Source organism: Colletotrichum karsti (genome assembly GCF_011947395.1).
Source record: "Colletotrichum karsti strain CkLH20 chromosome Unknown Scaffold56, whole genome shotgun sequence".
Taxonomy (NCBI): Eukaryota; Fungi; Ascomycota; class Sordariomycetes; order Glomerellales; family Glomerellaceae; genus Colletotrichum; species Colletotrichum karsti.
The window spans coordinates 22,706-49,640 of NW_024065956.1; the positions used below are offsets into that span (position 1 = coordinate 22,706).

Genomic DNA, 26,935 nt, shown 5'->3' on the forward strand with positions numbered 1-26,935 from the left:
ATGAGGGCACGCGCAGGATTTTGTCGCGGGTTTCGAAGCAAAGACGTAGACCTCTCTTGTGCCTGGAGATGCTGGCCCGACTGAGGCGCTGGCTGTTGGATCACATTAGTCGTTGACTTCAGTCTCGGCAAGGTAAAGCTGCAAGTGTGTTGGGGATTGGACGAACCTTGACGCTATTCTCATGACACATGGTGCGCGGAGCAACGAGTTCGGGGTTGAGTGAAGGACGTTGGTACGTGTGAAGGCGTTCTTGGATAATGGTCTGATAGCGAGGGGACGAGCCTGACACCCACAAGATGGGGGCTTCGGATGATCCTTTCGTCTGCTGAAGTGGTGCAGAAGAGAAGGTTCTTGACCGAATACGGGACCGAGACAGAGCAGGCTGTGGAGGCAAATCCAGCTGGGACCATCGCGATTCCAAAAGCTGGTCCCCGATGCGGCCTGTACGGGCGTGTCGTTCCTGCCGCAGCGACGACGGGAGACCTATGACGCGAGGAGAATTTTCTTGCACACCGCTCCAAGGGCCCTGCGGCTTCGTTTCTCACGACCTGGAAGGAGCAGGCACGCCGTCATCCACAGGTATCCTGCCAGTGTACGGGACTTCGACTGACCCCCGGGCACATACTTTCCGTCAGCATCGCCATGTTCCAATATCGCCATGTTCCAACATCGCCATGTTGTGGGATGTTTCTGCGGCTTGCAGCGTGCCTGCCTGTCCTCCCAAGTCTCCTGGCACCTTGCAGAAGCCAAGGCACATGGCATCGCGCCTTCCGTCTCAAAGCCCTGTAATGTGGTGTTACGACTTGGCAGGAATGGCAGAAAACCTCGCCAACTATCGCTGCTGCGTTGCTCTTGTGTGCAATCGGGCGAGGTGTAATGATTACATTGATATTCCTGTCGGCTTGATTGCATCAGTAGAGTCCTTGGGGAACTTTCCCTCAGGAGGGGCGTGGCCTGACTGTTCATGTAGCAACGCAGAGGCTGTGGACTGCAACGTTGAATTAAGCCCATGGTTTTACCTTGAACTTGAAGTTCAATTTGTATTTGAAGGGATCTTATCATGTGCCCCAGAGCTCCCAGAGAAACAGATGGCAAATGAGAACACGACCAACCGTTCGGACAATTTCACCAAGCACCACGAGACAGTTTGCGTTCACACCTTCTGAATGCGCTGCATCAAGTAATGTCGCCAAGCTGGCACTTCCTCTCGCAGGACGGAGGTCAAAAGGTTCTACATGAAACCCGGCCTCTCATTCAAGACAACAACGTGTGACAATAGATTTCGATATATTCAACGTGAAAATGCATATGAGAGAAAAGCTCCATCTGAGTGAATAAAATGAGATAGTGGGGATGGTGAGACGAGCTTGTGAGACGAGTTTTCATTCAGCATGTCTGGGCCCTGGCGTGTCGTCTTCTTCAATATCCGCTGTCTTCTACTGCTGGATAGACTGCCGTCCCGATGGTGACATGGCGCCGGTTCTGGCGCTCGGAGTGGACGAAGACACACTGCGAAATAATAGGCCTACCGGCTTTCTTCCTTCTACCTGCCCCTTTCCTTCTCCAGAGGTCCTCGTAGAGATTCGGCTGGCATTGGAAGAAGGTACAGATCGAGGGTGTGGAGCCAGAGTGCAGCAGAAGCAAGCGGCCTAGAGGTCGGACGGAGGCAACGGGACCGAATGGAGACGACAACACCGGACGAACTTTATAGGCCATATCCCGTACTTCCCCGTCCCATGGATCCCATTGAGTGTAATCATCGCCAAATCACCAGTACATTGGCTTTGCCTCATGACTGGCCAGACCGTGGAACGATGCACCAGGATTGGGCTCAAACGAGACAGCTGAGAGAGACATCTCTCGGCGCACGGCACAGGATGCGGACAAGAGCAACGGCATCTCAGTCGCAGATGGCGGAGAGCCTGACGTAGGTGTACGTTTCTGCCCGACTCAGGCTAAAGTGGGAGCTGAGAAGCGAGGAGCTCGACTCGAGAAAGTTATCCTCACTTCGTTTTCTTTTCCCTGCTTGCTATCCACACGTTCAACCAGAAGTGGAAGCTCAGAATGGGGAGGCACAAGCTGCGCCGCCCATCCCCGCAGCTCTCGGAGCCGCGCCAGTGGAAGCGCCCGATTCTGTCCTGAGGCGACTCCGGCAGCTCCGACCTCCATATCTCACGTGTTTCTCTGTCCGCCAAAGAGTCTCAAGCGGACCACGACTTCCTGTCACAGAGAAGCCATCAGCAAACTTTGAGGCATTAAGCTTTCCGAGCGCGTGGTGAAAGCGCGATGTATGCTGCGGGCTTTGCGTGCTCCTCCGAACTAGGTCGACGGCGGTGGCGTCAGGTTGGCAAGCTTGAGACGCGGTGAATGTCGCTGAGAATTGGAGTTGAGTTTTGCGGGCTATCAGCTTTGAAATCATCTGGGGGGTAGGTCTAGTTTTACGTACCCAGAGTCTGGCCAGCCCAAGTTGATGGGATTTCTGCGAGAACTCCAGCTGAGGGCGACAGTCGCTTTGATAATGCCACGGAGTGGGACTGGTTCCTGATCGTTTGCTGGGTTCGAGCCATGGATGTGATTCGTTTTGGATGTTAGGCGCGGGTGCACCCCACCTCGAGCACCTATCGCGTTGACTTAACGAATCGAAGAGCCGCGGAAATAGTCACATCATGAGGACGTATCTCAGGGTTTGTTTGCTGCGTTACAGTCATGATTCTTCAGGTACCTGTATCAGAGCCTGTATGAAGACTTCTGATGCACAAGTAGTCTCTTCGGGTAACTGCAGAAACCTTCACAGAATCTCCCTCAACCAGCTACTTGTGGGTTATTCTACCCAAGCCTGCCCTTGCGCGCAACAGCTCCACAGTCGAGACGCATTCAAAGGTCCTTGGCGAGCCTGCATAAGCCCGCGAATCCCAGACATCCCATCTTCGGCCACATCGGGAGAGAGCCGCATAAAACCGCAATAGCGTCTTCCAACTGTTTCATTTCATGCCCCTAATCATCGCCTACTCGCGCTCTTGTACCGATGGATTGTGGAGGTAGTGCTTTTCCGGAGACATATTGCTCAGTCATCCCGCCCAGCCGCGGCTACTCCTGAGGCTCGCCTTCGATGTCGTTGAGGATGATGACGGCAAGGGGGACGAAGCCGAGGTGTGGATCGGCTGATTCTGTCTCGCAAGGACCACCACCAGGTGGTCAGCACCAATCCTCACTTCGTAGAGGTGACGCATGAGGGTGGACATCTTGTCTTCTCCAGACAGAGGGTTGCTGCTAACCTCAGGTGCGTCCATGGTTGGACGCAAGCGAAGCTGATCCGGACCGCGCTCCGTATCGTGTATTGCCTCAGTGCGTCGTTGTAGCTGTCGAGAAGCCAACCCACCAAGCCATTCAATATGTGGCATGCAGAAGAAGTCTTCGTCTTGCGGTATAGTTCCTCGAGTCAGAGGCATTACGGCCGTAGTTTTCGGTTTGTGCTGGCTGTGCCCTGGGACTCAGCATTCCAGAGAAAGCCTGTCACCCTTGGCAGCCAGTGGTGCCGGTCCATAGAGTACCGCGGCCTGGAGAACCGGGGACGCATGTGGGTGATGTCTGGTCTGGACGAAAGGTGATCAGGTCTTTCCTCTGCTGAAGGCCGTATGATGTGTTTGTAATATAAACATCGACTCGGTTTGGGCGTTTACTTTTGGTACTTGAAGTTCGATATGTTTCCTCACTTCGGACGGGAGCGTGCTGAGGATGACCAAGAAAGGTACGGAAGTCATGTCGAACCCGGGGCCAGATGCAGGACGGCGTGAACTTCAGACCGCGGCCCAAAGTAAGAATGCCCAGCAAGGGGGATTGAACAAGTTCCATTCACCAAACAGACCGAGAAAGCAGCACTGTCGAACGGAAACTCACGCGGCAGACTTCTCAGAAGTCGAGGGATCCCTTCATTCCTCCGACAGCGGTTGGTTTCCCATTGGTGATTCTTTCCACCTCAGGCGCCGCTGGTAGCCGGCGCGAGAACCGCTGAATCGTGCCAGGTTTGTACATGCGGCGCCGCTCGGGTATCGTGGGGCAATGGCGAGCTGCCGGTCAAGAATGCGCAGACCAAGACTCGCTCGACGATGGTCACGTCAACGCCGACAAGCACCGACGTTGGAGTAGAGATCGTTCCCGAGCATTGGGCCTTCCGGGATAGCATCAGCTTCCTTTATCTGTCCAGGTCTTCATGCTTTCATTCCCAAGCAATCAGATCGATAGAATCCAAACACGGATAGACTGCGAGTAGTTCGAACAACGATACAAAGCAGTCAGTCGAGGATCCAACTTGGCATGGTGGCGGAGCTTAAGCTGAGCACGCTAGCCGGTTCGAGATCGAAGACGATCAGCGCTCAGGGGAGGTTGCCGGCTCGACGGTGCGCGTAGCAGTGCGAGGAGGGCGAAGCAGAACGCTGAGACTGTGAGGTCGATGTGGAGAGCGGAGGTCGCTGGCCGTTAGTCCTCCGTTGCTGGAGCCGTTGGAGGATGACGGACTGGCTCGCAATCGTGGCCGGGGTTCGCCGTTGGTCCTCTAGCCTGCTTGAATCATGGAAAGGTCGTGGAGTGGTTTGTAGTCAGAGGATGAGCGCGCGAGCGCGAGCTCTCGGCTCTGTTACCGTCATGTTGCGTGTTTGCGGGACGATGAGGCGCTGCTGCTGAAGCCTCGTCCACGGGCTCGCTCTTGAAGGCTACTTCTCCAGTCGTTCAGCGTCTCTGTCCCGGCGAGGGTATAGGTGTGCTCGACAGTTGTTGACCTGCTTCGTCCTCTTCCTCTTCCTCTTCCTCTAGTTGAGGAGCAGCCGTAGTCTCTTCCGGCAGGTGTTCGTTCTCGCACGGCATGAACAGACCCCTCCAAAAACACCGCCTCCACCTCCTCGTGGTTGGGCTTTGGCCTGCTCGGTTGGTCGAGGGATCGCGGGGTAGTTAGCAGTCGTGGCTCGGGTTCGAATCGTCAAGCGAGTCGCGACCGCAGAGTAGTTCACATTGCACTCTGGGTTCGGCCTGTTTGGGTTGGTCGAGGAATCGCAGAGCAGTCTGAGTTCGCCTGCTCGGGTTGTTCGGAGGATCGCGGGAATTTTGCAGTGTTGCAGTCTGTGTGCGGGTCGTCGAGGGATCGCAGAGGAGCTGGCAGTCGGAGTTGGGGAGGTTCGCTCGGTTCGCTCGGTTCGTTCAGTTCGCGGGCTCGCAGTGATCGACGCTGGTGCTCAAGTCAGCTCAGAATACCTTCAGTTTCCAGTAGCACGGGAGGCCACTCACGCTGCAGTTGACGGACGATGTGCGCGGCGATGTACAGGAGGGCGGTCGGATGGCTAGTGTCTGGCGTATCTCGACGGCGACGGTCGGGTGGGAGCGAAAGGTGCTGAGGGTGACATTGCCTTCAGTGGACCAGGAATCGCAGCACAAATGTCGCTTGAGGGTGTCAAATAGAAATACGGCTTTGTTCTCAGGGAAGAACTTGGTGAGGCGTGTCGAAATGCGATTGTCAAGGTGAGTGGTCTGACGTACTATTATTTGGCTGGTGCTGGAGAATTGGAAGCTTGACTGAGGCAAGTCGGCGCGCACGGGCCTTTTAGAGCGTTGCTGAGAAAAATGCCAGCGCACCGCCAAAGCAGCGCGCCCACACAGGTTCAAGTGACAACGGGCCGGGGGTCGCAAGTGCAAGAGCTAATGCTGACTCAGTTTTCCGACGCAACCTAGTCACACTTTTCCGAAATTCGTCGGAAATCTTTCATTGGGTGGAGCCTTGGAACGTCCACGGGTACCTTACTAAGGCACCAGGCAAGTACCTACCCCCATCCTTGACAGCCGCTGACAGGGTTCGGCACGTACCGCACAAGGTGCCTTGAGGTACTGGACCTGCACCATTTCCCGGGTCCACGGGTGTTCCCAGCTACACCTAGACCTTACAGCGCGCAAGCCCCTGAAGCCGACGGCCATTTCCTGCGCCCTAAGAAGTCACAACGGCCGCGAGCTTTTGTCGATTATGGCCCAACGCCAGCACGGAACCATCGACCAGAAACCACCAATTCGGCGACGACGCGCAACGCCAACGCATGGTTGATCATCACGAATGATACTGCGCGACAACACCATGCATTTCGCCCCCTCATTTGCCCCTGCCAATATTGCTTTTCCTGCCCGCTGGCTTCTGCTCCTCTTCGCCTCGCTCGCCCTCGGTCGCTTTCTTCCTCTTGCTCGCTCTCTTTTGCTTCCCACTGTCCCGCCCGCCCTTGGTCTTCTTCTCGTTGCTTCTACCTGACGAAGCATGGCACCACAAGGTAAGGTACATCGCTGATCCTGAGCGACCGAACATGCGCACTTGCGACCGATGCACGTTTCCTCGCCGGTGGGAAACTCGCAGCAAGTCTTCAAATTCACAATCTACAACCCCGGACACCATCCGAAGAGATCCTGATTGCCGTCGTCGGCTGGGGTCGTCGGTACCGCGTAAGTGGTCTCGATGTCTGCGTTTGCTACTTTGCTTCCCCCGGCATTTTTGCTTCGTATACTAATCATGTGGTGGCTACAGGCACTTTGTACGCGCCGGCTCCCTCGAGCAACGATTTCATCACGGGTGTTTCGCCGGACATCGAACGGCTACCTCGAGCTCGCGATGTGAAGGCTGGACGTCCACGATTACTGCCGAAAGATCTTTCAACAAGCCATCCCCAGCCAACAACACTCGCCTCCCGCCGGAGCTGCGACCACTACCGTCAGCCAAAAGAACGATGTGGAGCGGACGTCCCTGCTATTCTCCCGACGATTCCAGGAGGCTTCAGCTCAAGCCGTCTGGACTCTGAGAGCCTCACCTTGGCAAACCACGAGCTCCTCAAACCCGAGCAAAAGGCTCCCATTCCCGCTTCCCAGAAGATGCAAGATATCCAACGCAAGGTTGCGCCGCTGCTTGCGAGCAATGTCTCCAAGGATGAGGAGAGCCAATGAACAATGCTCCCTACTCGCGCGCCCTCGAGAACTCCGAGGAAGTGGTGGCATATTTCTAGCAACGTGGCGTCTCCAGCGGATCAGCCGCCTTAAGCGTTGCTAGTATCGTCTGGATGGCTTTACCACCTGCGGAAATTTCATTCACGATGTTGTCTGTGACGTGATTCCCTCTCGCGTAGCTTGCTTCTCCCGAAGGAAGCATAGCGATCCCGGGCTTTTTGGACTTGACAACCCGAGAGTTCGACTAAAGTAGATGTGCCAGGGGTCTAGGCAGTCTGACTGATCAGTCCACTGCCTTTCCACGTGCAAAGACTCACTGTATGTCCTCAACCCAGTCTCGTTCAGGGGTGATCGCATGTTTCATGAGCACCAATCGTGCAAATCTTGACCGTGATACTCATCTAATCCTGCGGATAGATACCCCTCGCGTCTCCAGAGATCCAACACCGCGACCGTCTCAGGAACCTGGATGAAGAGAACCGGGATCGGGGTTGCGAAACCGACCTCCGTTGGGGCCACGCGCCGCGGAAGCGCGCCGGAAGAAGGTACGAGGTCACCAGAGTAAGGATAGGCGGAGAGAGATGGCTTGGGAGCGAGTCCGCCAGATGGTGAGTTGGAGCAGGTACCGAACACGTCGAAATCAGCAAGTCTCGCGCCCTGCCCCCCCTCTTCCTCTTCAGCAGAACCATCATCCACAGCTACACTCCTCTCCTTCCCTTCCCTTGGTCACCCTGATCCTATTCAAGCTCTGGTCTCAACCCCTTCCTCAAGCACTCCCGGCCCTCACCCAAGGATGCCCCTCCCAGGCTGCGCTACAACGCCAGCGTTGCTTCCCTTCTTGAACATCTCCTTCGCCTCGGGGCTGACGAATGACGGCCAGTCTTGTCTGTCCGAACGACACTCCTCTGTGACATGACGGGTGTGTCCTCAAAGGGCGCCTCCTCAACGAGGAATTCGTACTTCAAGGCACCTAAACTCCAGAGATCGACCTTCTCGTTGTAGTGTGGCTTAACTGGCGCCGTATTCTGTATAAGAACTTCGGCGGTTTTCCTGATTCTTTTCTCACAATTCTTCTGCAAAATCATGGCGCTTTGTCGAGAATTAATTCTGGCTAAGTGTTGTGCGAGACTGGAAGCGACCTTGTGAGGGGACTCGGAACCGGCATTCTCGCCGTCGTCGTCGTCGTCCGGGCTACGCGCACGCGTGCGGGATACAATGGCAGATTTGAACTTGGAAGCGGCGTTCGTCTTCAGATCTGATCACTTGTTATTCAGCTGATTGCATCTGTGGGTGCTGGTGAGGCCTCATGGCAACATACCTCGAGCGGCGGCGCAGATTTCGTTGAGATGATCTTGAAAGGTTTCCCCCCGAGCCCGGGAAAAAGCTTGTTGATCTTTGGGTGTTTCAGCGACTTCCCGGAAGGTGTTAATTTAGTCCGCAACTCAACGACTCGCGCAAACCCAGTACTGGCGAGAACTAAGGCATCACCGTGTGCTTTGGGTCCTGCGTCAGAGGAGAGAGATGGAGCCGTCGCGCCCAAAGACGCCGGATGGGTCTCAGGGGCAGACGTAAACGCTCTTCTTGTTGGTAGTCCTATGCTACTCCTTGGCATAGATGCGGCGAAGGAGAAACGGTATCTGACCCTTGGAAGTGCTGATGAAAGAAAACATCCTCCCCATAGATGACGCCGCGACACTGGAGAATCCGATGAGATCGTGCTTGACTGGTTTGATACAACGCTGTCTTGTGACTGTGTGGTTGGCCTTTGCGATGGGACGGTCGCGCGGCTGCTGTTGATTCTTCTGAGAAGAAGGTAGGAGAGCTCCCGAAAGACGCCGGCCGAGCCACGCCGTTGCCATAGCCAAGGACACCAAAACGTGAAAGTGCGGGTGAAAGACCTCTGAGAGATGAGCAGTCGTCGCAATGGGACCTCCGTGAATGTGGTTGAGCTGGATGTTGAAGGACGTCGCGAAGCCAAGCCGGGAGGCGTAATACCTCCAGTAACTTGTAAGCCTGACTTGTAACCTCCTTTGTATTGATGGAAACGAGGCAAGAATCTTCCTAAATGCCCGTGCCGCTCTTAAATAAATGTTCCGTTACTTCGCCGGCTCTGGTGATTTGATCAAGCCTGACTTGCAAACCTCGGCAATGTTGATGAACTCTCGGTCAGATTTATCCAGCGATTGCGCGAACTCGGCGTCGAACCCTGAGAGTCAATTTCCAGCAAAACGTCACCGTAGACCTTTGGGCATTCGATCGTAGTTGCCGATGTGTTTGGAAGGCTGGCTGCGGTGATGTCGTTCCGGAGGGTTTGGGGTCAGAGGCAGTTCTCTTGCTGAAATCGTTGGCGAAGGCAGAGGGGGCGTCGTGAGAGATCTTTGAGATATACCTCCCGAAGTCTTGGAGGCGTCGATGACCTGGAGAATGTACGTCTTGAGGCTTAAGAGGTGTTGTGGGGGGTTTTTGAGGTGCGCTTCCAGAGAGGTTTAAATTGGACATCAAAAGCCGCCCACCTCCACCCCGTTGGCGTTCAAAGGTTGGTTGAGAATGTCCTCGCAGGACGTTTGAGATAATGTTGGCAATCTGGTGGATGGCCATGATGGCCCCCGCTGGTTGGTCCGCACTGAATCTCTTCCTCTGCGTTGCGGCAATGATGTTGACGTCCATGTGTTTGGCGGAACTTCTTGCCATTTGCTGGCTGCTTCGCTGCAGCTGGGCGAGCCATACCAAATCATACAGGAGCTTGAGACATAATGTTCCATGGATTGACCTGTAATCGGCAGTATTCCGAGGTAGGTAGTAGCCTGGGTCCCTATCGCGAATGTGAATGCTGTCGAGGCCATGGGCGTCCGTCGATATATGGTGAGCCTGCGATGCTTGTGGTTGGTTGCCGCCACCTAGACGCCCAAGTTGGAGGACCAACGTCTTGGTCGAGACTTTGTACTCTGACTAGAATCATAAGAATCGCAAGAGACCGTGGTTGTGCTAGGCTCGTAGCGCCTCGACTCTGTTCCAGTTGAATGGGCCGCCCGAGGCGCATTTCCGATTAATCCATTGAGGCCCTGCGAAGAATCGACGACGACGGCCATGGATTCCAGTGGGAACCGCCGCCGAGGCATGAGAGAACTTTCCGGAAATTGTAAGTTCGGCCATGATCACGAGTCCGCGGCGCGCTCGATTATGACCGTCCGAAACTGCGAAGGTAAGGATGCGAAAGATCCAAACGATTGAGGAACAAACTTGCCGCAGTCCAGCCATGACAGCCTGGCGAAAGATATCTGGTTGGAAGGGACTTGACTGGAAATCAGAGATCTGGCCAGTCAACGTGCCTCATGGCTGCTGGTGACGGTCGTAAAGCAGGGAACCGATGACGAATTTGGCCCTGTCGTGTGTAGAGTACAAGAACGTAGCGCAGTAACAATATTGCGTGAGCGAAGAACGAAGTACCCCGGTCAGCTAGCGAAGGTGGTGAAGACCTTGAGTTGAAGAGCAACTTGGAAAAGTAGTGCCTGGTCGTTGACTCTGAGCGATGGGCTAAGCGTTCCAGAGTTTAAAACAACGTCATGTTCCGTGCCTGTCCTCATGAGTCGTGGTTCTGGACGCTCCCATCAGACGCAGTCTGGGTTGTTGGGGCTGGCATCGTGCGAATGATGGTCTGGGTTGTGCTGGTCTTGCACGCGAGCAAGACTGCCATGAAGTCATGTTTGTCCCAAGCCTCCCTTCTGTTCAGGCGCCTCCGTCAGCCCATTGCCTCCTAGTTTGGTCGTTGCAGCTTTGGTGTTGAAGGTGACCGTGACGAGGGCGGGCAAACCGACAGCTTCGGTCTGCTAAGCTTTCTTGATGAGTTAGAGAACCTTGTCCGTGAGATTGACGTTCCTTTGTTTGACGTTGAAGTTCTCGGCCTCGACTTCTGACTGGTGAAGGTTGCGCGAATCTCATTTGACGGTTGTACGAGGATGTTGAAGTCAATCTCCTCGGTCCCCTCGGTCCAATTGACGAGTTGAAGGACCTTGGGTAAAGATCGATCTGTCGTTGAGGCAGCTTGTGGGACGACAAGCTATTCAATACACCGAAGAAGGTGTGATGGTAGAAGAGACGACGGGAGAGTAGAGATAGAACACAGGGTAGGGTAGATGGGTTGGCTCAGCCATCATCGAGTGAGCTCAATGGATGATGCCTCCGTGAGTGAGCTGTTCAGGCGGACTGACACGGTGTTGAGAGAGGTAAGTGCCTCATCGCAATCGAGGATGCTGTGAAGGGTCCTGTTGGCAACAAAATTCGTACTGGAGAAGGTGGAAGTCTTCTGCGGCGCTTCAGAGTTGCGCCAGCATCATTTTCAGCGAGCTTCTCACTGAGAACGAAGCGCTTGCACTCAGGATCTCGACCTTCGTAAAACAATCCACGCGACGTAGCGAAAGTTGGCGCGGTAGGGGGAGAACACCTCCTTGCACTCGAGGGCAATGTGCTGTTGGGTAACGTCATTTCTCCACGAGAAAGCACTTTGGTTCCCAGGATGGTATCGTCTTGCCATCTCTTCTTCAAATCGGAGCGAGGAACCGGATCATTATGGCTGAAGAGGTGGTGCAAAGAATGAACTCGAGAATTATTCTTGTTCGAATGATCGACCGGTTGGAAATGTTGCCGTCTGCTAACGTCGAAGATGTTAAAGATTTGGCGCCTGCGAGGTTTGTTAGCTCAGACTATCTGATCGCCGGGATTGAGAAGGGATTCGAACAATGAGACCGCCGATTTGCTCAAGGAGGCACCTCTAAAGAACCGCTTCCAAACAATGCGCTCGTAAGTGGACACAAGTTAAAGTCCTGGTCCGCGGAAAGATCGGAAGCGGGAGACGCAGCGGACGGCTCTGCTAAGGAGCGATTTCGAAACTGACAGCTGCAGCGAGTTCGGAATTTGTTGCCGGTAATGACTTGTCGTTTGATAGTAGCTTCGAGTTCTCGGGCTTCGTTTCGCCCTGGGAGGTTGAGACGTTGTACCTGAGGCAGACTTTGTTTCCTCGCACCTTCCCCCATTAACTTCCAATGCGTCAGGTTGCGTCGCGACTACCGGTTCCTACCAATCTTGCGATCTTTTTCAAGTTTTGTGCCCCCACAACCTTTCTCGCAGAGACTTTCCACTTCAGCTCCTGCCGAGCAGCTTCTCGCCAGCAAGCCACCAGAATATCAAATTGTCTTGTCTCTACATTGTCGGAATACCACTGTCTTTACTTTTCTGTCTATTTCAAAAGGTGGTCAATCCTCGCGACGTAATATCTCGACAACTGGTTCTCAAGCTAACGGCTATATAGTCCTTCACCATGTCGCCGGCGCCCGTTGCCACGCGCAAAACCGTCCATGTGGGCTCTCTTGCTCGCGTCCCGTCGCGTTCCGAGTCGCCAGATCCGATCTCTCTCCCCGGCGTGACCGACTTCAGGCTTTCCCAACATGATTTCCTCACCGACGATCAGCAACTTGTGTCCATGGCCGAGGACGACACCGAGTCCAACAGCACCTCCTTCACCCAGACTTCTGATGACCCAGCCTCATCTGGCGACGAGTCTTGGTCTCCTCGGTCCAAAGGACGGTTCTCCGCCAAGCTCTCCAAGTCTCCTCTCAGCCCCAGCACCAAGAATTCGGTCAACGTGACGAACGTCAGCCCTACTGCAGAGAGACAGCTTCCAAGAGATCGCGACATCTACGACATTCCAAGCGACACCGACAACGAATCCTCGAAAAGGTCCCAGCCCGTCCTGGCCAGATCGTTGAGCCTTGACAAGTTGAAAAAGCCCAAGGTCACCAAAAAGCAGCGGAAGAGTACCAAGAAGCATGCCAAGAGACGCGTCAGAAAGCGCGCCGAGGGGCACACGTTGCCAGCCGTACAGCGCCTCGACGCATCCGTTCCTCACATCGCGGCATCGAGCGAGCAGAGCTTCAAGGACAGTGTGTACGAAGGGCGCTCTGATAAGGCCACAAGGGAGCTCAAAGAGCAGCAGAGCATGCGGATTGAAAGATTCGTTCACAGCTGGATGAGCTTCAACGAGGCGGTGACGACCGAGATGACGAAAGAGAAAGCGGCGGAGAGGTCTAGGGAGGTGTTCGAGGGAGAGCCTATGCTTTGGCTTTGAACGAGTAAAGGGAATTGGGTCGTCTGTGGTAACTTGAAATGGTGTTTGGGTTTTCTGTTTGGTTGGAAATTTGCTATTGGAATCTTGCTGTTGGCTTCAGTGTGTTATCGGTTGGTGTTTGGGTGTGTTCTGTTTCTGTCTTGTCCAAGGCCAAGTACAAATTTCATCTTGCTTAATCCCGTCCGAGTCCTCTACGTACGACAAATACGATATGTGATTGCTTGGCTGTAAAGGGGATATTTGGAAGCAATTGCAAAAGAAGAGCGACACAATTACAACTGTTTTGTTGGCAAATTAGCGCTGGCTTCAAGGCAAGAAGACTAGACGGGCTTTGCAGATGTCATCGTGATGTAGTAAAAGACATTGAGGCCGAGAATAATTTGTATTTCGACTTGAGTAACGTTGCTGGGTTGATCGGGTCCTCTTGTCACCATCGGACTCGGAGATCACCGCTATGTTTGACGTTAGACGTCAAATATGCTTTCCGTTGACGGAGGTAGGTCCAGACATGGTGTCGTTGGTCAGATGTTGGTAGAGTATCGAACGCCGCTGGAAAGACGGCGTCTCGGCGGTGACGGATAGAGCATGTGTTTCGACAGGTTCCAGGGCTCCTCAACATCCCCCCCCCCCTCCCATCCACACTCAATGAATCAGACTCGGAACGATATTCCACCTCGTGAATTAGGGCGATGCGAGATGAGACGGTCAGGTTGTAGCAGATGTGGACATGGAAAATTTCCGGGACGGGCCGGGGCGCTGTCAAAAAGCCGAGATTCGGCCGAGGCACGGTGCTCCGAGAGGCTCGCGCTTTCTCCTTGGATGATCTGTCGGCCGAGGGAGAGAGCCAATTCTCATAGGTACATAACGCTTTGTTCTTTGCCCGGAAATTCGGTGCGATGCGTCAGAAGTTCGAAATAATACCTGAGCACCCAGCGCCACTGGGTACTGACCCGCTGGAAAAGCGCAAGTAAAGGCATCACTGACGGGAGTGGAGGTTCTCGTTCAGACGCCACCGCCGGGCTGGGGCGCTTTTCTAAGGCCGCTGTTACCCGTACCTACCCATGCACGTCCCCGCCCTAGCGGGCATGATTACCACGACATTCTCACTCCCAACACCAGTTCTTGGCCGATGAGTTCGATTGAGATCGGGGTTGAAAGGGCACTTAGAGATAAACTACGCATGTCCATTCAATTGATTCACGTCAGACAGCGAGCCATTATTGTTTGATCATGTCGTGCTAACCGACAGGACGGGGGAAACAAGTAGGTACTGAGTCTAAACCTAGTCTTGCACGGGCCTGGTACGGGCAAAAACACCATAATAGACCTCAGGTTACATACAGGGTATAAACTTCAACCTTTGCATGGGACCTACACATGATGAACTGACAGCAAAAAAGAAAGACACATTCGGGAACAAAAACATACAACACCAGGTATTCGCTAGTCGTCACCGACCCAACTACTAATCCGGCCCTCAGAGCGGACGGGATCCCGAGTTCTCCAGTGGGTATGGTCGTATGTGAAGACTGATGCCCTAAAAGCTGTATATACATGCATGCTAACACTCAGTGGTCCTTTGCTTGATGATCTCCATTGACCGTGATTGGGCCCCTGGAAGGCCTGAACAGACGCCACTGGAATCTTTACATAGGACTGGTCTTATCGTCCATTGAAACGGGAGGACGCCTGCAGACGGATGCATCTTCAAAGGAATCATAGTACAAGTCACAAATGAAACTGAAACAAGTTGGCGAGGCAGTTGGGAGCTGGTATCTGATCATGATCACGCTGCTATTCGGCGAGCGAGTTTAGCGGCGATGATGGGTCTGCTCCTGTTCGTGAGTTTGGGTATCCCCAAGGATGGGTTTCAATTGCCTCTCCATGCTAGCCGAGCTACTGAGCTGGCTAGGAGCATGGTAAATGCCGGAGGGCGACGCCGTTTCCTCAAAACATGATGAACATAGCGCCAACAACAAGAATATCATCACGCCAGTCTTCCGGGGATATCGCTCCTACGACTAGGCTACTCCTGCCAACACTTGTGGGCGTTGCGCATCTCGTCAGAGCCGAGTCCGAGCATGTGGCTACATGCATACATCAGCCACTAACCCAATGACCCTGATCGTCTACGAAAGCGTGATGGATCAATATCAGGCTGTACGTCATCAACAGTAGCGCCAGCAGCCGACCACCGCAGTCTCGATGTAGCATCCCGCCTCAAGCCCGTCTGCTACTGGTAGTGATGCCAACCCCAAGGAAATGGACGTCGCAAAGGTAACCCTGCCTTCCTCGAACGGCCTCGCCGCATTAAATTTCTTGCTGTCGTGTCATCGACCGCGCAGTCCTTAGTCATGATTGTGTCCACATTGGGTACAAGCGTTGCTTTGGGGGAGACAGCTCGCGTGAGCGCCAGCGCGGAGGAAATCGGGGAATGTCGAAGGAGAAGCTCTGGTGCGGCTGTACCGTAGGTGTCGATGGGGCTGTTGCAAGCTTGGCTGAGGTTTCTCGTTCGAATCTCGAGCAACTGCGAGATGGTTCGGGTCGAGTTCAAGGCGTAGACTAGAAACGAGAAGGTGGTGCTGTCGACGGCAGCAGGGATCCTTGGAGAGAAAGATGCCATGGGGGAAGACGACGTAGAAAGCGGCAGCGAGTGCAGTGAGAATTTTGCTCAGGTGGAGGAAGACCACCTCAACATGACAAGAGTCGTTTAGAATGGATGGTGGTGCAGGCAATCAGCGAGGGTGCCCACGATCCATTCTGTGCATTCATCCGTAAAAGCCCGTCGTCTGTAGCTGAAGACCCTGGGATGCAGCCTGCCGTCCTTCGTGGCTGAGTAGCTTGATTGCGCCGTATTACTGGCTGCAAAGTCAAGCCTCGAATTGAAATTCGGAGCTTCGTTGAGGTCGCAGGGGAACTGCGTTTTGGATACACCGCGGAAGCCTTCGGCGAAGATGATCGCGCAAGAGTGTCAATAGCCATTGGCTATCGTTGAAAAGGGCAGGCGAGTAACGGTCCGGCGCGTCTTGAAAAACTTCGAGTTCCTCCGTCGTCTACACGTGGTCGGATGAGAGGGCGGCGTTATTTCGTTGTCCGGGGCGTGGAGGCCGATAGCAGAGTTGAGAACTGCGGAAGGGCTGGCAAATGTGCAAGATGAGAACGACGGCTCTGGAAGGATGGCAGTAGCTTGCCCGGTCTTTGTCTTCCTACCTGTCGACAGGTTGTGTATGCTCCTGAAGCTACTGATATTAGCCATCGCCACTGTCGCCGTGGTTGTGGTGCTGGATTCAGGGAAAGCCGGGTGACTGGGGGAAATGTCTCCATCGCCCACGGAGACAACCCAACGCGGTCGAGCTGACATCCGCTGCAAATTCCAAGAACCCACGAGGAGGCGCTTTCATCCACTCACGGACTCCGGCGTCCCGTCCTTCCAGTAGACATAATCCAGACAGGGAGCTCGCCATGTAACCACGCCAGTGCTGGTGTCCTGACGGCGCCTTTGTTTTGTGCTCCGGTTACGATTAGTTCTTGGCGTATGCCAACCCTTCGCCAAGCGCCGCTGGAGACGGCGAAGCATTGCAAGACCCGGAACAGCTCAAGTCCCCATGAGAGCGTACCGGTCCTTGAATAAAGAGCTCCCCGGCCGAGCTTTCGGGATGGTGATCGCCGTCTCCAGAAGTTCGGTCGACGTCGCGGTGCTAGTCGGTGGTTGCGATGTTGCATTTCGCTGCCGGCAGCTTTGTGGAGAGATCAATAGCAAAGACCACCGCTTCGACTCGGCGGTACCGTGGGTCCCATCGGAGGATGGGCGAGGGACGTGTGCGGTATCTCTTGGGTCCGTCGAAGCGCGGAGTGGAAAGCCATCCCATGGGATGACGTGGATTTGGGTGTGTGAAATGTGATGAAGTCTCGGGGAGCATTCGCTGATGCGCGGAGGCCTACGGCGGGGAACAGAGAAGGTTAGCCATGGCCCGATGAAGGCGAGGGAGGTTTGGATCAGGGAAGTATTGGACTGACCAGGTAGGGGTTTCTGCAAAGAGTGGCCGAGTTGGTGACCGTGACTGGGTGTCGACAAGGCCTGTTCGTAATCGCCGTACGGCCTTGAGTTGGCGGACAAATTTGGCGCGACAAGCTGTACAAGACAGGGTAGGGCAGATTGCGAACGAGTGTGCTTCTGCGTCTGGGAGGGCTGGTCATGGTGGAAGAGCAGCGGGTTGCATCGCACGCTGGCGTCGAGATTGTACGAGGAAGACGGAGTCAGAATTGCGACCATGATGAAGGTACGACTGGCGAATTGTGAAGCTGTGATACGTCGAGGTATGGCGCCTATCGTGAGCTTGCTTTTCTGCCGCTTAGGAGAGATGCTGCGGTGGCTGAAAGAAGACTGAGGTGCCGTCCCGGCGGACGGTGACGAACCTAAGTTCATTGGTTCCAGGTTGGTTGTCTGTTGGGATGTTTCCGTCAAACATGCCACTGAACACACCGAGGACACCGAGGCCATGCCACGCATGTGACACGGAGCACGCGGGACTGACGGCGCCCGGTCCGTGAAGGTGTAGCTGTTTGCGCCGAGCAAACCGAGGCATCCGTGAAGTCTTTCCTTCGCCGCAATCGTGATTGAGTGCTGATATTGACCAACCTGACACCATCGCGCCCCAGGACAGATCAATCGTGACGGTGCGAAGGCATGACCAGCGAAGAAGAGACGGCAACTCGTACAATGCGATAGCACCATCCTCAAAAACACTGTGAACCTGCAGCCCAGCGTGGCCGTCATTCGGCCCTCCCAGAAAATGCCGGTAAGTCCTGTGGCTCTTTACCCGCGACGGGAGCGCTCGTCTCCTGTCATCTAAGAGTGTGGACATGATCCTGTGGAGATGTTATGGGCGAGATTTCATAAGTCCAGATCCGAGAATCTTCTCCGAGCAAAGGTCGGTCCCAACGATCTTAGCCTTGCCGACTGTTTCCGATTCACGCGGGTACTCGCCGACCGCCACCTAGAGCGAGCGGGCGTCAAGAACGAATGAGGAACCGGCTCCTGCCGCCCTATGTACGGCGAAACTGGAAGAGACAGTCATGAGTAGCGCAATGTTCATGCCTCTTGGAGATGGAACCGCGCTCTCCGACTGGCACGTGAAGAATCCAGTCTGTCGAGCTGCATGATCGAGTGAATCGCGCATTGCCGTGTCATATGTTAGCATGATGAGGTGCACATGCACCGCCCCCAGCATAGATTCCACTCGAAGATGCGTACCACCGTTGTCTAGAAAGAAAACGGAGAGAAGGTACGCAGCGACGGATCTTCCGATGCCCAGGTGCAGCACCAGTACCAAGAAAGATTTCGGTGTGGATGACAGCGGTACCATTGAAGGTGCCGGTATAAGCCTTGTAGATCTTCATGCCGGGTATCAAGTGTATTCGGGCGTTCGATGGCTTGCCTGAGAAGAATGGGTTCGAGTGTCGATGGTGGCGATGAGAACGATGACGGCGGAGGCCGGGTCTTTCAGGTAGGAGCAATGCAGCCAAACTACCCTCAATCGAGCACAGCATCATCGTCCGAGCCACAACCGAAGTGCTTGATGAGCCCTGGCGATACTACTAGACGTGGTGTCGGGTGCCAGATCGCAGGCGGGTCGAGGGAGTGGCAGTTGATGGGAATCGTGGGGAGATCGAGGACGATGAAGACAGGGGCGGCGGCCATCAGGGGCGAAAGCTATCATACTGAATGCTACGTTAGTACCAGTATTAAGAAGCTGTCAATGGAAACACGAACCGTGTCAGTCGACGCCTCTGCTGTCGCAGTTGATCTCGACATTGGGGCCATGGCAGCGTATTTGGAGAAGAGTAGTTGCGAGGAGGAATCTGGGGTGGCTGAGTTGCTTGACGCGGTCCCAAATGATTGAAGACGCCCTTCTAGGAACACAAAATCGTTGTCGCAGGGGGCAGCAGATCAGACTGCATGGGTGGTCCATGATTGAATCAGCAAAGCGCTCCTCCGTTCCTGCCGCGGCGTCACGTGGTAATGACCAGTCTGCAACTCTGAAATTTTTTTGGTCCCTGGGTAAGTCATCTTATCGCGATAAGCAATCACTCAGATAAGTACCTACTTAGGTATCTCCTATCGCCTATCGCTTATCACCATGCCTTCTTGAGCCACAGCCTCAGCTCAATCCCGTCAGGTGGTGCGCAGCACCAGCCACACTCTTGGTCTCATCTTCCCCAACCTTTTTTTAACCTTGAGGTAGCTGGTCTTGCGTCACTATCCCCACCACCCGACCGAACTGGCGTCACAGCTTGACAATCACAGTCATATCTTTAAAGCGCCACGCGAGTCTGCGCCCTCCCGCGACCACCACCCCCAGCCGAGCAGTCGATTAACGCAAGCCACGAGTTGCTCCCAGACGTGATGGCGCAGACACGCTACTGCCGTCCGTCGCTGAGCCTGTAGGAGCGAATCGGAGAGGGACGAGTCATTGGACCTACTGAGACCCCGCGACCCCGCGCTCCCGCGGTCTGGCCGATTGCCTGCCATCGTGGAGGCCCACGACAATCCAGTCGGTAGGAATACCCCTTCATTTCCCCATTCTCAACGGCTTGGGAGTAATGGCACTGACACTTCTTGTCCAGCTCGATTTCGCTGGCGGCGACTGCGTCCCGACACCCTCCTCCCCCTATCCAAGAGCCACTTCGACGGGCCTTCACCAAGACGATACAAGAAGCATCTGCGGCCGCGGAAAACCCCGACCTCCCATAAGCAGGTTCCCGAATGTTTGGGCGACCCGATTCTAGACTCTATTCCTACCGAGCACGCTCCCGCCGCTCGCTCGCGCGTACATCCCTCGCGGCGCGCCGAATGGACCTCAGCGACGACTCTCTCCATCAGATGCGCATGATTCAGAATTCCCTTAAGAGGTGACGTGGGGGAATGGGCGGAATCTCCAGCCCGAACACCACAACGCCTGCTTGGCGTATGTCGAGAAACCCCTGGGCAAGCCTCGGTCCTGACCATCGCCTCGTCTGGCGCATCTTCTCGGTCTCTTGACTATGAAGATCATCAGGCGCGGAAAGGCATGAAGAAGGGCAATCAAGGTCATGACGTTGGGGGGAAAGCAGCAACAAAAAAAACAGAGGAGTTGGAAACGTTCTCCGCAAGAGCAACCTAGCCGCGCTCCGCCAATACGGAGAGACGAATGGAGGTCGCGAGTTCGTGTTTCGTTGCGCCAGGGATGCTTGCTGGCGAACAGGAATAGCCAAGTTTCTTTCAATGAACACAGAAGGGGAGAAACACGTTCGAAAGGACCCTCGTCGGTGCGTTTTACCTCTCTCTGCTCTGCGCTTTGTTCTCAAACTGAATCTTTGTCTCTGGACAGGTACCGATTACGATCAGCGCATGTATATCGTCACCAACAACGCCACCCGGCTTGACGAAGGTATTAGACGGCGACGCAAGAATGCAGGGCATGCCGATGTAGATGTCTGAGGCCTGTTTGGTGAGTTGGATGGGAGCTACAACAACATCCGCAAATCCTCCAACAGCGTCAGCCCGCTCGACGAGGGGTCGAATGTGTCGTGGCAGGAAGTGACAGAGACGCCGCCATCATACGCCATTCGCGCCATCATCTCTATGAGCAATGCCTTCGCACTCCGCTGCAACTCAGGGACAGCTAGCATCAGTCACATCAGGGTCAATGGCAACGCCCCATGCCGAACTCGCCTCAAACCAAGGCTACGTCAGCCACCACAATGCTCCATGGCTGCGGTCTCCATCTCCTCGTTTGACTTCAGACGTGAGGAAGTCTTTCCATTACACGCCTCGTGTGGCCGCCTCGCAGCCGAGCCGTCAGACCCCAGCAAGATCCTCAATCTACGCCAATTCGCTGTCAATCGATCATGCAGGCGCTGAGCAAAGCCGGCCAGCATCAACCCAAGCCCGGTGCATTTCGACACGCGACGGCATGAGGAGATGAAGCCAACAGCTAGCAGAGACCGCGACGGAACCCTGAAGGCCCAGGCAGAAGCGCCAGCATAAGTGGTCGAGATCTAGATTGCAGGCGGCGCATTACCTCATGGCCGAATGTGCGAAACGTCGCCGTTTCCAGGCGGTCAGCGACCACCGTGTATACGCCTAGGCAGAGAGCCTCAATTCGGGTAAGCCATCATCATCGCTTCACGTTCTTCGACTATCCATGAATGCCCGCTTCCTATTTTACTGACCTTGCCTGCTGAACAGGACATCGAGGCTCAAGCCTATTTAGAGTCCTCTTGCAAACGCACACGGCGTACGCGCTGCCTGGACGCCGAAACTCCGACTCCATGCTCCTAGACAGCCGACCTACTCTCCGCAAACAGGGCCCCCTCCTGATAGAAACATCTGCGGCCCATGCGGCTGCTGTTCCGCAACGACCGTGCCGAAGGCAATACGACGAGAACAGCGACACGAAGAGGCGGGGAAGGCCGATGCCGGAGGAACTCAATACATGTCGCGTCCGTTGGAGCCTGGGACGTTGGCTGACTGCGTGTGCTGCATCTGCGGCCAGTTGTTCTCGCTCCCGTTGGATATCACGGCGGATCTGATCAGCCGTACTCGCATCCGCTTCAACAACAACAGCGATCCTCGAGGTCGAACCACGGAGACACTTCGTGGCTGTGGAATATGGAGAATCGGGTCGAAGTACGCCTCAAGCCCAGCTTCACCTCCGTTGCCCGGGCTCCAGTCTGATCGGAGAGGCTATCGCTGCGAGTTCCGTGGTACGCAGACGTGGAGCGAGATGCCAAGGTCACCAGCGTCGATTGTTTCACGGCTTCCGTCGTTCAGTGACGGCCTTTACAGATGATGCCAAAAGTCGTGAAGGTGGAGGAGGGAGGGTCATCGGCAGGATGCCTCTGAAGGCTGGATACAATGGATTGGCAACAGGCCTATTGCCACAAGAGAATGTGAATGGAAGCCAGAAAAGGGCAAGGGGTGGAGAATCTGCAGGACGAACGCTTCAAGCCCGCCAAGTTCAACCACGCGAGAGGATATTCTCCCTGTAGTAAGTTCAGCTCTTCTTGTATCTCCCGTCTTCAACACCTGTCAACCACGTGGTTGACCACCTCCCGCTTCCCTGCTTGATTTGACGCCGACTGGGCTTTCTGCACTTGAGGTTGAATCTTGTCTTCTCTCAACTAACATCTCCTGTGCTTTCTCGAACAACCAAGCCTCCCTCAGTGAACCACTCTCGAGTGTCCAATCCGCTAGCAAATCAAGCCACCCAGGGGCTTTTTTCTCTCTGGTCTGACTACTCGCACATGGCAAACCTCTGCCGCCCATCTCCACGACCCAGGCCAGGCGTCCTTGAGCGATGGAGCTGGTCAAGGTCGAGAGGGTGCGGTCCAAGGCAGTGTTGGTGGCGGTCCGAATTGAGTCAACCTTGCGAGGAACCGCAGAATCATCTCTGGCCGGGCGGTGGACAGCTGGCGAAGCAAGACGGAGGAAGTACGCACTTGGGAAGAAGACCGAGAACGGGACACTGGCCAAGATGTTCGAAGACAACGATGTGAACGGCGCGGCTCTACACTCCTGACGATGTGGAGGATCGGAGCATGAGCCATGATAGATCTAGCCGTCCGCGGATTACTTCATCAGCGAGGCCGGCGCTTCCTCCAAGCCAGAGGTGTTGGCCGGAGTTCTAACGTCGGTCTCTGCTGTCCTGCTGCAGCTCCCAGACAGCCCTCGTTTTCCATTCTTCTACCAAGCGGCATGAACACAAGATGATGGCAATGGCGACATCCTTCCCTTCCCCAGATTCCCCAGATCCTCCAACCCCATTCTCCTTGACAAGAGGCTCGCGCCGATGCGTAAGATGAGCAGGATTAATATTGCGCACATCACGCTCTGCCCAACGACACCAACGAAGTGAAAGACGCCCTCACCGCACCTGCATTTGTCGAAGATGCCTACAGAAAGACAGGACGGTATGGCCAAGCATGATACCAGCGATCTTCAGAATCTCGTTCATCTTCATCTTTCCTACGGGTCGACAATCGTCAACATTTGCTCCTTCTGTCACATGCTTGTCTCGCGCGAATACATGATTGCCGCTTGACATGAGCATGAAATTAACATTGCCCTTGTGCACACAAAGGCGATAGGTGCTCTCATGGAAAAGATTCCAGGTCTAGTCATCCACTTTGCTGGAAACTGTTCTGTACATACAACGTAAAAGCCACTACAACAAATTTGCGACGTTGAACCGAGAGCGGTCGATGTCCTTCTCAGCCCACCACCATCAGTCATCCTCCCAGTTGAGCACCTCCAAGACGACCTTGTACATTCTATCGGTCTCGCTCGCGTCGTAATAGGACAGCATGGATGCTTCAGGCTCCGCCGTGATGTCTCGGTCTGTCAATCCACGATCCTGCCCATGCCACCACTCAATCTGTTCCAACCACTCCTTGTCCGCCGCATCGATATGTATGTCGCCGGAAGGGTTGCTGGTTGCTTTCAATTTCATGCGCTCCAACTCCAGAGACACTCTGCGTCGCCATCTTGCCGGGTCCATGGTCCTCCGTACAGCCCCCAGGCGACACAGACCGGTGATGAGACGTCGGACATGATCTTCCGCCCTGCGCATTTCCTCCGCATTGCTGTTGCACATTTTGAATGAAAAAGCACGGCCAATAGCATGATGAAGGGTCCAGAGTCCCATCTCATCAGGCCAGTCGTGGTGTGGACCGTTGGAGGCGACTGTCTTTCCCAGCTCTGTGTGACGCATACTTTCGTCGAGCGCGGCAACAAGCCAATACACCAGCTCCTCCATACCGTGTGCCGCTATCAAATGTAGGGCGGTGACATCCTCCGTGCGCGTGAAGCATCGATCCCAAATCGCCCCGTTTTGAATCAGGACCTTGGCTACCTCAATGTGGCGCCATGCGATGGCGAGGAACAGAGGTGTAGCATCGCATTGCGTGATAGGGATGAACGCGGGGCAAATACAACCCAAATGCGCGTCGGCATTGACCTCAACGCCTCTGTTCAACAGCCACTCAACCGCGCCGATGTGCCCTCTGGCGGCCGCCGCATGAAGCAGCGTAGCTTCAGGCAGCCCTTCGTCTTCATTGCTCCAATCATGATCTTCGTAGTTATATAGATTCAGGCATTTCCAAGGCACCCGGAAGCCAGCCGAAAGAAGAGAGGTCGCGCTCATGTTTGGAAAAGCTTTGGGAATAAAGGAGGAGAGCCGCTGCAGTAAGGCCACATTTCCAGCGGATGCCGCAGTCATCAGGTGGCATTCTCGCCATGGCCGGTTCTCGTCATCGTCTTTGGGTTGATGATCATGGTGCTCCTCGCCTTCACTGTGATGTGGAATTTACAGGTTAGCGCATTCAAGGCAGCCGGCAAGAGGGGGAAGGCTTACGTTTCATGATCGTTCATTGTCATCGTTGCCTTCAACTTCGTCTTCATCTCGGGTGGGACATTGCAGAGGGCCCTGTGGGCAATGTTCATTAGCGCTAGCTGGAGCAAGGGCAGACCGGAGCAAAAAGCGACATACCTCCATGAGGCTCCGGTCCTTCCAATATAGCCAATATCCTGGATGATGGCCTGTCTGTAGAGAATCGGGGAAACAACAGCATTCCATATCTTGGAGACTGCAGCCAGGCTGGTGAGGTTGGCCAGGCTTTGGTGGAGGGCAGGCGGTCGCGGCTCATCAACGAATTCAACCACAGCTCGGGCGATAATCGTAAGAACCTCCGGGGGAAGCTGCGACATGGATGCCATGGTTATGGCTTGGTGGTTGTGACTCTGTGTTTGGTGATGCTGTGATGTTGTAAGGCGTCTTTGGCGCGTGGTTTTGCTTCTGGCTGGTTGTGTGAGGAGGCAAGGCAGAGAAGGTGAGTAAACAGAACAATAACTTTGTTTGCCAGCTCTGATATCGACTTTGCAGATGGCGATGGAAAGAAGCAGTTGAAAAGTAATTGTGTGGCGTTGTGTTTTGCTGATGGTGCTTCTCGGCGCGGATAGTAGTAGAAGAGTAGCAGGTGAGGACAAACCCGGGATGGTAGGTGCGCCGGTAGATCGACACCTGCCAGACTCAAGTCCCATCAAGGCGGGTACCCAGGTATTTGGGAGGGGGAAAATAAAACTTAGTACGTGCCTTCCATTTTGCAGGAACATCACCAACACTGTTCTGATCAGCTTGCGTTCCTGGATATGTCCATGTCATGTCTTGTCAGCAAACATCGCTATGAGAGTTCGAAGCTTCTTCCTCACCACATCAACCACTCGTTCAAAAGCAGCAGCCTTACCTACTTTTAAGCTTGTTGTCGTTAGAAAATCCCGCTTGCTCCTGGTCTCCCGAACGCGACAAATGTCAAATGCATCGAAACACCCTTCGCATGCAGATCGTGGTTGTACCTCCGTTGTCCACCCCCAGAAGTCTTTGGATGCCCATATTTACTTGGCATCTTAGGAGCTGTGATATTTGTCCGCAGCCCTCTCTCACAGACTTTGTTGATAACTCAACGATTAAAGTCAGTCTCTGTAAGTTTGCGTCTTCCGCATTGCAAAAAACCTTCCTCTGACCTGGTCTCTGCTTTTTAGTCAAGCCGTCATCACGTCCACCATCGCAGATACCCGAGTCCTCCACGTCCAGTCCAAGTGGTTCCCCGACCTCGACACTTCCAAGCCCACAGAGATCTACATGATGCGCCATTGCGGGTTCTTTTCAGAAGACATGGGGCTACGGAATTGAAGGTGTGACGGTGTCGGTGAAGAAGAGGGAGAGGACCATGAACTGAGCGACCCGTGGCATGAGGTCGATCGATGTCGGTGTCGAAGCATCAGCATCAGCGCTGTCTTGCCGTACCTGGTGCATATGTATAAAGGTGCATGAAGCATGGCGAAATGCTCAGTGAACCTGATATGCTGGCTAAAATCTTCCGCTGAGGCCTCGGCTGAAACTGGTGCCGCGTTTGGCAGCCATCAGACGGGATGTCACGATGCCCCATCTGCTTCCTACTCTCCATTATTCTCCTGCCCGAGATTTGTCAACATCCAGTCGGCGGCAGCTCTTACAATCGCCGTTGCCATCTTTATTGACTTTCTGCGACGCCCTCCTCCGCATCCCTCGACGTCGTAGCGGCAATTAAGCGTTTCTTGACCGGCATAAGTGGAAGATACCAAATGCAATTCTGGCCAAGAAAGATGTCCATGGCTCCATGTAGACAATGAATACACGGGCTAGTGTTGGATCAGGCATTTTGGAACAAGACTCGTGGGCTAAAGCAATTCAAGTCCGTCGAAATATTCACAAGGGCGAAGAATACAAGAAGCCCTTGAAAACCATTGCGTTTAAAAAGCGTTTTGTGAAAGATGTCGAGTGATCTGGATGTTCTCGACAGGTCACAGGTGCGACGAGACGACAAAGAATGCCATTCGTACAACCTCAGGACAATTCATCTCCTGACCAGATGCATCATTGTATGTATTCATCCACGCTTTGTCTGCATTCACCCAGTCGCACCAACTGTTCCATTCTGCCACATTCGTTGAGTTTTGAGTCTGCCCTCCACTTACTCCCTTCGAACAGACTCATTGAACACCGGGCTTGAATAGAAGGAGGGAGTCCCATTGAGACGGCACTGCGGCACAAGATACGACTTGGGTTTCGAACAATTGAATAATGTCTACATCAAGTAGTGTAACCTCAGTTCGGCCGGTCTTCTCCGAGCCATCCTTGGCCGCGCGCTCAGTGTATGCCTGCCTTCTCGCGTCCGAATCTGCTTCTCGAATATGAAAGCCGATTACCACGAGAAACGATTCAGCTCAAATCTACGTGGCTATGAACGAGCCTGATGAACTGTATCCCTTTC

General features: G+C 54.4%; 4 protein-coding genes across 4 annotated transcripts; 2 read left to right on the forward strand and 2 right to left on the reverse strand.

The window, feature by feature from the left end:
• Positions 1-6,112: 6,112 nt before the first annotated feature.
• CkaCkLH20_12226 (uncharacterized protein) lies at positions 6,113-6,963 on the forward strand (the record flags this gene model as incomplete). The annotated part of the gene is made up of 2 exons (XM_038894939.1): positions 6,113-6,197; positions 6,551-6,963. The coding sequence occupies 2 exons, from the start codon at positions 6,113-6,115 to the stop codon at positions 6,961-6,963; spliced, it is 498 nt and encodes a 165-aa protein (XP_038739723.1).
• A 5,314-nt stretch (positions 6,964-12,277) lies between these two features.
• On the forward strand, positions 12,278-13,084 carry CkaCkLH20_12227 (uncharacterized protein; the record flags this gene model as incomplete). The annotated part of the gene is made up of 1 exon (XM_038894940.1): positions 12,278-13,084. The coding sequence occupies one exon, from the start codon at positions 12,278-12,280 to the stop codon at positions 13,082-13,084; it is 807 nt and encodes a 268-aa protein (XP_038739724.1).
• A 5,533-nt stretch (positions 13,085-18,617) lies between these two features.
• On the reverse strand, positions 18,618-18,908 carry CkaCkLH20_12228 (uncharacterized protein; the record flags this gene model as incomplete). Its single annotated transcript, XM_038894941.1, has 2 exons — positions 18,618-18,797; positions 18,858-18,908. The coding sequence occupies 2 exons, from the start codon at positions 18,906-18,908 to the stop codon at positions 18,618-18,620; spliced, it is 231 nt and encodes a 76-aa protein (XP_038739725.1).
• A 4,444-nt stretch (positions 18,909-23,352) lies between these two features.
• Positions 23,353-24,842, reverse strand: CkaCkLH20_12229 (uncharacterized protein; the record flags this gene model as incomplete). Its single annotated transcript, XM_038894942.1, has 3 exons — positions 23,353-24,418; positions 24,481-24,552; positions 24,616-24,842. The coding sequence occupies 3 exons, from the start codon at positions 24,840-24,842 to the stop codon at positions 23,353-23,355; spliced, it is 1,365 nt and encodes a 454-aa protein (XP_038739726.1).
• Between the last annotated feature and the right edge of the window lie 2,093 nt (positions 24,843-26,935).